Source organism: Rhinopithecus roxellana, chromosome 17, assembly GCF_007565055.1.
Source record: "Rhinopithecus roxellana isolate Shanxi Qingling chromosome 17, ASM756505v1, whole genome shotgun sequence".
NCBI lineage: Eukaryota > Metazoa > Chordata > Mammalia > Primates > Cercopithecidae > Rhinopithecus > Rhinopithecus roxellana.
In genome coordinates, this window is record NC_044565.1 from 72,518 (window position 1) to 85,274 (window position 12,757).

At 41.4% G+C, this 12,757-nt stretch overlaps 1 protein-coding gene across 2 annotated transcripts in view; it reads right to left on the reverse strand.

Moving 5' to 3' along the window:
* Nucleotides 1-12,757, reverse strand: part of INO80 (INO80 complex ATPase subunit) — a 112,125-nt gene that overhangs the window by 53,631 nt on the left and 45,737 nt on the right. For both annotated transcript variants that reach the window (XM_030921731.1, XM_030921732.1), the window contains exons 13-15: nt 11,547-11,627; nt 10,663-10,758; nt 589-648 (exon numbers count right to left, since the gene is read on the reverse strand). In XM_030921731.1, coding sequence (XP_030777591.1) covers nt 589-648; nt 10,663-10,758; nt 11,547-11,627 — 237 coding nt within the window. The remainder of the gene's footprint in view (nt 1-588; nt 649-10,662; nt 10,759-11,546; nt 11,628-12,757) is intronic.

Sequence of the window (12,757 nt, forward strand, 5' to 3'; positions counted from 1 at the left end):
GATTTTAAAGCAGTCACGTTTACCACAAACTAGGCTGAAAACTAGTCTTCAGCTTATTAAAGAAAAAAGTTCTGGCCAGGTGTGGTGGCTCACACCTATAATCCCAGCACTTTGGGAGGCTGAGGCAGGAGGATCACTTAAGCCCAGGAGTTTGAGACCACCTTGCACAACAGGTTGAAACCATATCTCTACAAAAAATACAGAAATTAGCCAGGCGTGGTATAGCAAGCCTATAGTCCCAAAAACAAGCTGGGTGTGCTGTCTCCTGCTTGTAGTTCGGGAGGCTGTGGTGGGAGGATTGCTTGAGCCAGGGTGTCAAGGCTACGGTGAACTGTGATCACGCCACTGCACTCCAGCCAGGGCAACAGAGCAAGACCTTGTCTCAAAAAAAAAGATTCTTAATTAATCCTGGAAATCAAGTCCAGTTGATTGCCTACAATAGAAAAAGTACTGTATGAGAAAAATGGAAATCAGTGTCCAGAAATATATAATAAATAAGATTTTGTCTAAAAGAAATTATCCATATCGATTAGAGAAATAATGACTGCATGCACGGTATGTATGTATGCAGTTTAAGTAGAATGTTACCTGACTCCAGAACCTTCTGATGACTTTTCTATCATGAGGATTTCCCCAATATGGTAGCACCTAGAAAAAGGGCCGATATATACATTACTTTCTATTGATGATCTTAAAAGTATCATAACAAATATATAATTCGGAGCGATTTAAAAAGAAACTAATAAAATGAGTATAGGAAGTCCTCTCCTGCCGATGGTGGAATAAGCGGTTTAAACAACCCTGTTGTCCAAATAAACACACACACACACACACAATTCATTTGTCTGAAGGCATAATACAGCTACTGAGATAGTGGGCAATTACAGAGGCCCAAATAAGAAAAGAATGGAAGCCCAGAGAGGTCAGCCTAGTATGTGGTATACTTTCTCACTGACGGTACCATTGCATTACAAAAGTTCTAGTTGAGAGGGTAAGAAACTGAGGACACATTTTCTTAAGAGATGTAAGACAGGCTGGGCACAGTGGCTCACGCCTACAATCCCAGCACTTTGGAAGGTCGAGGCGGGTGGATCACCTGAGGTCAGGAGTTGGAGACTAGCCTGGCCAACACGGTGAGACCCCGTCTCTACTGAAAATACAAAAATCAGCCGGGTGTGGTGGCATGTGCCTGCAATCCCAGCTACTAGGGAGGCTGAGACAGGAGAATCGCTTGAACCTGGGAGGCAGAGGTTGCAGTGAACACAGATGATGCCATTGCACTCCAGCCGGGGGGACAAGAGCAAAGCTTTGTCTTAAAAAAAAAAAAAAAAAAAAAAGATATAAGACATAGAGAACAAAAATTGTAGTTCAAGGAAAAGGACTCTTGTAACCAGCCACATCCCTGGCTTTAAATTGGAATTCAAAGGCTACAAGGTAGTAGTTATAGTAAACCATACATAGACTTGCCTGAATAGATACCGACTCCCAGCCTCAGAACATCTGAATTCCTGACCAGATTAAGAAGGATTTGAATAATTTGCATCCCCACCAACCCCCAAAAACTACTAGTGGCAGAAAAACATATAAATCCTCTCTAACATACAAATCCTCTCTAGAAGAAAACAGTAGCGAGAGCCCACACTTATCTCTACAGTTTTTCCTATACAATGTCTGGGCATAGCATTAGAAAATAACCAGACATATAGAAAGACCATATCGTATGACTGAAAGCCTACATGAAAGAAAGATAATGTACACAGAGGAGATTAAAATAACAAAAATGTTAAAAACAGACTTTTGGCTGGGTGTGGTGGCTCATGCCTGTAATCCCAGCATTTTGGGAGACTGAGGCTGGCAGATCACCTGAGCTCGGGAGTTTCAGACCAGCCTGGGCAACGTGATGAAACCCTGCCTCTACAAAAAATACAAAAGTTAGCTAGGTGTGGTGACACGCGCCTGCAGTCCCAGGAACTTATGAATCTAAGGCAGAATTGCTTGAGTCTGGGAGAGGTTGCAGTGAGCCAAGATTGTGCCACTGCACTCCAGCCTGGGCAACAGAGCAAGACTTTGCCTCAAAAAAAATAAATAAATAAAAGTTTAGGCCAGGCGTGGTGGCTCACACCTGTAATCCTAACACTTTGGGAGGCCGAAGCGGGTGGATCACGAGCTCAGGAGATCGAGACCATCCTGGCCAACACGGTGAAACACCACCTCTACTAAAAATAAAAAAATAAATAAATAAAATAAATTAGCTGGGAGTGGTGGCATGCACCTGTAGTCCCAACTATACGGGAGGCTGAGGCAGGAGAATCGCTTGAACCCGGGAGGTGGAAGTTGCAGTGAGCTAAGATCATGCTACCGCATTCCAGCCTGGGCGACAGAGTGAGACTGTGTCTCAAAAAACTAGATAAAATTTAAAAATTTAAAAATAAAAATAAAAATACTTTTAAAAATGCTAATTTGTTAACGAAAAACAAGACAGAGAATTTCAGTGGTACGCTGTAAATTATAAAATAATCAAAGTGAATTTTTAGAACTGAAAAATAAAACTAAAATCTAGAAATTAATGGATGGATCTAATGACAGATTAGATGCAGCTGAAGAGAAAATTAGTGAACTAGATGACAAGTCAGAAGATAATATCCAGATTAAAGCACAAAGAAACAAAAGAATGCAAGATTCAGCACTTTTTCTGTGATGTTTCTAGATGTGGTTTTCTTTCTCCTTATCCCTGGACCTCATAGGGCTTCTTTAATCTGCAGACTGCTATCTTTTATTGTTTTGAAAAATTTTAGCCAAATGGAAGCAGAAGTATACAGGAAGAAATGAAGATTAATAAAAACTGAATATATAATATGAAAATATCTAAACATAAAATACATAAGCAATAATAAAATTTCTCACGGGGTTTAAAATATTAAAAGTATACAAAACCTACAGCATGTAAGTCTAGACACAAGGGAGGTAGTTCAAGTATACCGAAGTCTTTATATTATCCAGAAAGTAGTAACTCTTAATTTATATATATTTCTTAAGTCAAGAAAGCAAGTTTCTCCCCCAGATTATCTACTAGAGAATAAAATAGGCCAAGTGTGGTGGCTCATGCCTGCCATCTCAGCACTTTGGGAGGCTGAGACGGATGGATCACTTGAGGCCAAGAGTTCAAGACCAGCCTGGCTGGCTAACTCTGTCTCTAGTAAAAATACAAAAATTAGATGGGCACAGAGGGTGCAGTGAGTGGAGATCACACCACTGCACTGAAATGTGGGGGACAGAGTGAGAGTCTGTCTCCAAAAAAAACCCAAAAAGAATAAAATAAATACATGACTAGTGCTATGGTTTGAACATCTCTCTGGAGGTTTATGTGTTGGAAACTTAATCCTCAATGCAACAATAGTGAGAGGTGGGACCTTTCAGGGGGGTCATGGAGCTTTGTCCAAATGAATGAATTAATGCCATTATCACAGGAGTTCCCCTCACCCCTGGGCTCTTCTGCTCCTCTGCTTTCCAATCTGGGGTGATGCAACAAGAAGGCCCTTGTGAGATGAGGACCCCTCACTTTTTGACTTCTCAGGCCCTCTGGAATTATAAGAAATAAATCTCTTTTCTTTATAAATTACCCAGTTTTCTGTGTTTTGTTATAGCAGCGCAAAACAAACTAAGACAAATAATAAGCTAACAGAGGGAGGGAGAGCAATAACATTTAATCAGTCCAAAAGGACATAAGAAAGGAGAGAATCAAAAAACTGGGACATATTTCTCAGGATCTCCTGAGCGCTGTGTCATGGGCCAAAAACTGTTTTTAAATTAGGGTAGGCATGGTGGCTCATGCCTGTAATCCCAGTACTTTGGGAAGCCAAGGTGGGCAGATGACCTGAGGTTAGGAGTTCAAGATCAGCCTGGCCAACATGCTGAAAACCCTGTGTCTACTAAAAATACCAAAATTAGCTGGGTGTGGTGGTGGGTGCCTGTTATTCTAGCTACTCAGGAGGCTGAGGCAGGAGAATTGCTTGAACCTGGGAGGCAGAGTGAGCTGAGATCACGCCACTGCACTCCAGCCTGGGCAACAGAGCCAGACTCCATTTCAAAAAAAAAAAAAAATTGGCCGGGCGCGGTGGCTCAAGCCTGTAATCCCAGCACTTTGGGAGGCCGAGACGGGCGGATCACAAGGTCAGGAGATCGAGACCATCCTGGCTAACACGGTGAAACCCCATCTCTACTAAAAAATACAAAAAACTAGCCGGGCGAGGTGGCGGGCGCCTGTAGTCCCAGCTACTTGGAGGCTGAGGCAGGAGAATGGCGGGAACCCGGGAGGCGGAGCTTGCAGTGAGCTGAGATCCGGCCACTGCACTCCAGCCTGGGCGACAGAGCGAGACTCCGTCTCAAAAAAAAAAAAAAAAAAAAAATTTAAATTTAAAAATAAGGAAAAAACAAAAATTAAACAGATGCCACAAGTAGAAAAACAATTAGTACGGCAGACTTAAACTCAGTATTTATCAGCATTTACATTAACAGCACAAATATTCCCAATAAGAGGCAAGAAATACACCTTAAGGTCAGGCACGGTGGCTCACGCCTATAATCCTAGCACTTTGGGAAGCTGAGGCGGGCGGATCACTTGAGGTCAGGAGTTAGAGACCAGTCTGGCCAACATGGTGAAACCCCATCTCTACTAAAAATACAAAAATTAGCAAGGCGTGGTGGCATGCGCCTGTAATCCCAGCTACTAGGGAGGCTGAGACAGGAGAACTGTTTGAACCCTGGAGACGGAGGTTGCAGTGAGCTGAGATCGTGCCACTGCACTCCAGCCTGGTGGCAGATGGAGACTCCGTCTCAAAAAAAGAATTACACCATAAATGACGTAAAATGATTAAAAATAAAAGGAAGAAAAAAATGCCACATAAAAATTAAGCAAAGATGTTCTCATATTCTGTATTCAGAAAAAAATTAACCAAAAAAAAAAAGTATCAGAAAATAGACTTTCAGTCAAAAAGTCTTTAAAAGGAAAATTTCATAATAATAAAAGGTTCAGTTCACCAGAAAGATAAAATTATAAATTTGTATACATCTTACAGCCTCAAAATATATAAAGCAAAAATGGACGGAAGAGAAATGGACAAAACCATAATCATGGTATATTTTAATATACCCCCTCAGTCAGTGACAGAATAGGCAGACAAATCAGCAAAGACATGAAAGAGCTGGACAAGTTAACAAACTTTGACCTAAATCAACATATATGCAACACTGCAATGAATAAAGGCAGAACACCTATAATTCTCCAATACACAGAGGACATATAAAAACTGACAATATGCTGAGCCATAAAAACGAGGATTCAACAAATTTCAAAGCATTGAAGTCATAAAAAGTTTCTTTTACCAGTGTGAATTTAAGGTATCAATTAACAAAAAACAAGACATCTAGACAATCCTCTACTGTTTGGAAATTATAAATTACACTTCTTATTTTTTAAAAGAGATAGGGTCTCGCCCTGTTGCCTAGGCTGGAGTACAGTGGTGTGATCATAGCTCACTGTAGCCTCGAACTCCAGGGCTCAAGTTATCATCCCACCTAGAAATACACTTTTAAATAACCCATGGGTCAAAAACGAACTGGCAATGGAAGTTAGAGATTATGATGAACTCAAAGATAATGTATGTATGACACATCAAACCTTTGGATGGCTAAAGTCATGCTCAGAAAGCAATGAATATCCTTAAATGTACATATATTAGAAGCTGAAAATGAATACTCTAAGTGCCATCTCAAGACATCAGATAAAGAAAAAAGCTGGCCGGGGGTGGCTAACGTCTGTAATCCCAGCAGTTTGAGAGGCCAAGGAGCATCGCTTGAGCTCAGGAATTCGAGACCAGCCTGGCCAACATGGGGAAACTCAGCCTCTACTAAAAATACAAAAATTTGCTGGGCATGGTGGCAAGCTCCTGTAGTCCCAGCTCCTCGGGAGCTTGAGGCAGGAGAATCGCTTGAACCCGGGGGAGGCAGAGGTTGCAGTGAGCCAAGATCATGTCACTACACTCCAGCCTGGGAAACAGAGCAAGACACTGCCTCAAAAAAAAAAGTAGACAAAGAGTGCAGTGTGGGGCTATGTTCCAATATGTATGACTTTCAATTTCATACGCCACATTCTATCAAAGTTTTTTTTTATCAATAATTTTAAAATGTAAAAACTATTCTTAGCTTACAGTCATTCAAAAACAGGTGACAGGTCGGGAGCAGTGACTCATGCCTGTAATCCTAGCACTCTGGGAGGCCAAGGCAGGCAGATCACCTGAGGTCAGGAGTTCAAGACCAGACCGGCTAACATGGTGAAACCCCGTCTCTACCAAAAATACAAAAATTAGCTGGGTGTGGTGGTACACCCCTGTAGTTGCAGCTACTTGGGAGGCTGAGGCAGCAGAATCGCTTGAACCTGGGAGGCAGAGGTTGCAGTGAGCCAAGATCGCGCCACTGCACTCCAGCCTGGGCAACAGAGTAAGACTCTGTGTCAAAAAAAGAAAAACAAAAAAACAAAAAACCAAAAAAACCCAGGTGGCAGATTCCTTAATAAGTAGAATTACCATATGACCTAACAATTCTACTCATAGGTACATACCCAAAAGAAGTGAAAACAGTAAAAGTGTTCAAACAAAAACCTGCACAGGAACATTCACAGCAGTACTATTCACAACAGCCAAAAGCTGGAAACAACCCAAATATTCATCAACGATGAATGGATGACCAAAATGTGATATATATACACAATGGACTATTACTCAGCCATATAAAGGAATAAAACACTGATACACGATATAATATGGATGAAGCTTGAAAACTTTATACTCAGTAAAAGAAGCCAGACAAAAACAGCATTCACGAAGTGTTCAGAATAAGCAAATCCAGCCACAGGAGGCGAATTTGTGGTTGCCAGAGGCTATAGCACAAGTTGAATAGAAAGTGATTACTTAGCGGGAAAGGGCCTTCTGTTTGGGGTGATGAAAAAGTTATGAAACTAGATAGCAGTGATGGTTACACAACATTGTGAATGTACCTAATGCTACTACATTGTACTTTTTTTTTTTTTTTTTTTTTTGAGACGGAGTTTCGCTTTTGTTGCCCAGGCTGGAGTGCAATGGCACGATCTCAGCTCACCACAACCTCTGCCTCCCGGGTTCAAGTGATTCTCCTGCCTCAGCCTCCCGAGCAGCTGGGATTACAGGCATGCGCCACCACACCCAGCTAATTTTGTATTTTTACTAGAGATGGGGTTTCTCCTGTTGGTTAGGCTGGTTTTGAACACCTGACCTCAGGTGATCCACCCATCTCAGCCTCCCGAAGTGCTGCGATTACAGGCATCAGCCACCACACCCAGCCCATTTTTTCATAAGCTTGGTCTGTAGGCATGCGCTACCATGTCCAACTAATTTGTAAATTTTTTGTAGAGATAAGGTCTGTGTTGGCAAGGCTGTTCTTGAACTCCTGGACTCAAGGGATCTTCCCACCTCAGCCTCCTAAAGTACTGGGATTACAGGTATGACCCACCAGGCCCAGCCCATTTTTAATAGTTAAAATGGTAAATACTATGCTCTAGTATTTTGTCACAATAAAACATATATTGGGGCACTAGGAAAAAAACAAAATCAGGCCAAATGCAGTGCCTCATGTCTATAATCCCAGCATTTTAAGAGGCCGAGGTGGGATGATTGTGTGAACAGGAGTTAGACATCAGCCTTGGCAACAGAGCCAAGACCTCGTCTCCACAAAAAATTTTTTAAAAATTAGCTGAGTGTTGTGGTGCATGCCTGTAGTCCTAGCTACTTGGGAGGCCGATGTGGGAGAATGGCTTGAGACGGAGTTCAGGGCTGCAGTGAGCTATGATCACAACTCGGCACTCCACCTTGGAAGACAGAGGGAGAAAATATCTCTAAGAAAAAAAAAAAAAGCAAAGAAAAAAAATCAAAAGAGGTGGCAACACCCACGGGCATATTACCCTAAATTAGAATATCAAAAGAAAGTTCAACATGCAAATAATAAGTCTGTTTCAGGTATACTTATAAAGTCAAAGGAAAGGTATCAATGACATTAGTAATATCACATGGCCATCTATCAGCCAGTGGAAGAGCTATTGAAAACTTAAGTGGTTTGCTGAAAAAATGTTAAGACCTTTTCTGGTTTTTTTGTTTGTTTGTTTGTTTGTTTTTTGAGACGGATTCTCACTCTGTTGCCCAGGCTGGAGTACAGTGGCATGATCTCGGCTCACTGCAACCTCTGCCCCCCGGGTTCAAGCGATTCTCCTGCCTCAACCTCCCAAGTAGCTGGGATTACAGGCCCCCACCACAACACCCTGCTAATTTTTGTATTTTTAGTAGAGACGGGTTTCACCATCTTGGCCAGGCTGGTCTTGAACTCCTGACCTCGTGATCCAACCGCCTTGGCCTCCCAAAGTGCTGGGATTACAGGCGTGAGCCACCGTGCCTGGCCTAGACCTTTTATTTTTCAACATCTGCACTGTTCAATATATACTGAACATTACATGAAAAAAAAAAGCAGAAAAAGATGGTGATCACCATTCCACAAGACAAATAATTCAAGAGACAATACTCAACAAATTGCATAAGAATGATCTCATCATCATCTCAGCAAGATGAAAATGAGTCAGTCAAGTTAAAAGCTATATATCCTAATACTCCTTGTATGGTTTTTATATCTACAATTTAGCCACAAAATGGGACCACAGCCACAAAGCTGCCTCAAAGTGGGAAATCCCAGACAATTTCCTATTCCATACAAAGCATAGACCAGAAAAACACCTGCCTCACATTTCCACCCTATCCCATGCTCCTCAAACTACATGAAACCCATCACTATTACAGAGACCAAAAATCACAGAGATCATGTCAACATATTTTGATACATAATCTCCAAAATACTATCCTAACTGTGCAACTTCATTATCCTATTCCTGGGGTCAGAACACAGTTTACTCATTTTCAATCCTTTTAAATTGCAAACAACATAATAAATCCTATTCATTCTTTCTTAAATTCCTCCAACTTTTCATAACTAAGCAGTTGTTTAAATCTAATCAATGTCTTACCCAATGAATGCCAAATACCTCCCTGCTGATCACCTCCTACCTCAACCTGAATTCTTTTCCTCTGAATTAATTAAATCAATGTTCACATTATCTACCTTAGACACTACAAGCTGGACTAAGACTAGAGATCAGACTTTAGAGTATTAAGAAAATGAACTGGCTGGGTTTGGTGGCTCATGCCTGTAATTTCAAGACTTTGGGAGGCTGAGGCGGAAGGATCACTGGAGGCCAGGAGTTCAAGACCAGCCTGGGCAACATAGTGAGATCTGCCTCTATTAAAAAAGCAAAATGGGCTGGGCACAGTGGCTCATGCCTGTAATCCCAGCACTTCAGGAGACTGAGGCGGGCGGATCACCTGAGGTCGGGAGTTCGAGACTTGCCTGACCAACATGGAGAAACCCCATCTCTACTAAAAATACAAAATTAGCCGGGTATGGTGGCGTATGCCTGTAATCCCAGCTACTCGGGAGGCTGGGGCAGGAGAATCGCTTCAACCCTGGAGGCAAAGGTTACAGTGAGCAGAAATCGCACCACTGCACTCCAGACTGAGCAACAAAAGCAAAACTCAGACTCAGAAAAAAAAAAAAAAAAAACCAGCTGAGTGCGGTGGCTCACGCCTGTAATCCCAGCACTTTCGGAGGCTGAGACATGTGGATTAACTGAGGTCAAGAGTTTGAGACCAGTCTGGCCAACGTGGTGAAACCCAGTCTCTACTAAAAATACAAAACAATTAGCTGGGCAAGGTGGCAGACACCTGTAATCCCAGTTACTCAGGAGGCTGAGGCAGAATTGCTTGAACCTGGGAGGCAGAGGTTGCAGTGAGCCAAGATTGCACCACTGCACTCTAGCCTGGGCAACGGAGCAAGACTCCATCTCAAAACAAACACAAAAACAAAAGCAAGACATGTATTTTAAAAAAGATATGAATTATTTACAATAGATTTGAATGAAAAGAGCAATGCCATAAATGACAGGATGTGTACTAACGGTATGATTTGTCAAAATCTATGTTAAACCAAACAAGGTAGATGTTTTCTATTATGGCAGTTTGACGAGGAGTATCAATCATCAGGCTAAATGCAATATGCACTCATTGTTCCCAGCAGTAAGTTTTATAGTGATTGTATGCAAGTTATTTCGGAACAATGTATGAGATATTTTTGTTTTTGAGACGGAAGGATTCTTGCTCTGTCGCCCAGGCTGGAGTGCAGCAGCGTGTTCTTGGCTCACTGCAACCTCCCCTACTCCTGCTCCGCCCCGTTCAAGCGATTCTCCTGCCTCAGCCTCCTGAGTAGCTGGGACTACAGGCGCATGGCACCACATCCGGCTAATTTTTATTTTTATTTTTTGTATTTTTAGTAGAGACAGGGTTTCACCATGTTAGCCAGGATGGTCTTGACCTTCTGACCTTGTGATCCACCCACCTCGACCTCCCAAAACGCTGGGATTACAAGCATGAGCCACCAAGCCTGGACAAAATTTAAAACTATTATGAGTAATTACATAAGTAAGACAAGAAAAGGAGAGTCAAAAGCAATAAATGTTTTGCTTGGACTGATATTTACCTTAAATTTAGGAACAAATCTAGTAAACTCCTGGTGCCAATTGTTAAGTGTAGACGCAGGTGAAATTATTAAGAAAGGTCCCCAAATGTTCTCTCTCTGCAACAGAAAAACCCAGTCAGTCAACTATAGGAAAAGGGAAGGTATTTAATTCAAAATTATAATTAATGACAAGAACAATCTAAGAATAGGAAACAACAAGAGAAATAGTGAGGAAATCCCAAATCTGCACATTCAAAAATAATATCCTATGTTAATAATAAGAACATAAAGACACACCTTGAGAAAAAATGTCAAGCAATTATTCCCTCTTCTGACCTCTTATAGGTAGTATCCACAGAGCACTTATGACACACTGACTTGTATGTATTGTTTTCTACTATACTAGTTATCATGACAATCTTATAGTTATTTAATAGGTATACAGCTTCTGCTTTTTTTTCAGTATTTTTACACATTTTTTAAATTTAATTCTTATAAAATTCCCATAAAGTAGATAATATCTCCATAGAAGAGGAAACTAAGCCTCAGAGAGTTAAGTTGAAAAGAGGCTAAATTGCCCATGTTTACACTGGTAATAAGAGTAGAGTTGAAATGTTAGGCAACGTGTTCTGATCTAACTATATTGCCCTTGCCACTACACTGGTGGTAATCAATGCAGAGTGGAAGGGAATGTCTCAAAATCACATGCTCAAAAACTGTCCTAGACCTCTTAAAAACCAAAAAGTTATACAATACTGTCCCCTTACAAAGCTCGCAGGCAAGAATCGAGTCCCACTATCTTGGAATGCTACAGAGCTTAGCATAGTGCTTTTAAGTGGCTGATTTTCAACAGAAATTACTCTAAATTCTAGAGAAATTAAGATAGAAAGATTGCATATACCCACCTCAGCCAGATGGGCCAGAAGGGCAATGCTCTGTACTGTTTTACCAAGGCCCATTTCATCAGCAAGAATGCCATTAATACCCTGGGGAAAAAAAATACATGGTCAACACCTCATACATTTCATCAAATAAAGTTTGACCTATTACCAAAAAGAACGACCAAGATAACAGGCTTGTTTAAAGAGAAGTGACTAGAGATACTCAGCCTCAACATTTTTACCCACTGCTATAGTAATTGCTTTTGCCAATGCTACAGCCACAACTATGAACCATGGTACACGAGACAGGGCAAGGCCAGTTTGTTAGCTAATACAACCCAGACACAAAAACAATTAGATTTACCAAGTCCATATAAGACAAACCATAAGAAATATACAAATATTCTCCAGTAGGCTCTCCAGGTTAGAAAAAAAAAAAAAAAAGACATCAGCTGGGTGCAGTGGCTCACGCCTGTCTTGGCACTTTGGGAGGCCAAGTCAGGCACATCGCATGAGCCCAGGAGTTTGAGACCAGCCTGGGCAACCCAGAGACACCCCATTTCTACAAAAAATACAAAAATTAGCCAGGCATGGTGGCATGTGTCTGTAGTCCCAACTATTGCAGAGGCTGAGGCAGGAGGATCACTTGAGCCCAGGAGTTTAAGGCTACAGTGAGCCATAAACACACCACTGCACTTCAGCCTGGATGACAGAGTAAGATCCTGTCTCAAAAAGAAAGAGAAACAGAGACAACTTTCTGCCTCTTGTCAAAGGATATAGCTTTTTATTTTATTTTTTTCATAAATCTACATTAATTTATTTTTTATTATACTTTAAGTTCTAGGGTACATGTGCACAACATGCAGGTTTGTTACATATGTATACATGTGCCATGTTGGTGTGCTGCACCCATTAACTAGTCATTTACATTAGGTATTTCTTCTAATGCAATCCCTCCCCAGGGTATAGCTTTCTAAAAGTGTGAAATCTAAAAGATGATCTTGTACTTATTTATTTATTTATTTATTTTTTGAGACGGAGTTTTGCTCTTGTTGCCCAGGCTGGAGTGCAATGACGCCATCTTGGCTCAACGCAATCTCTGCCTCCCAGGTTCAAGTGATTCTCCTGCTTCAGCCTTCCAAATAGCTGGGATCACAGGCATGTGCTACCACGCCTGGCTAATTGTATTTTTTTTTTAGTAGAGACGGGGTTTCACCATGCTGGTCAGGCTGGTC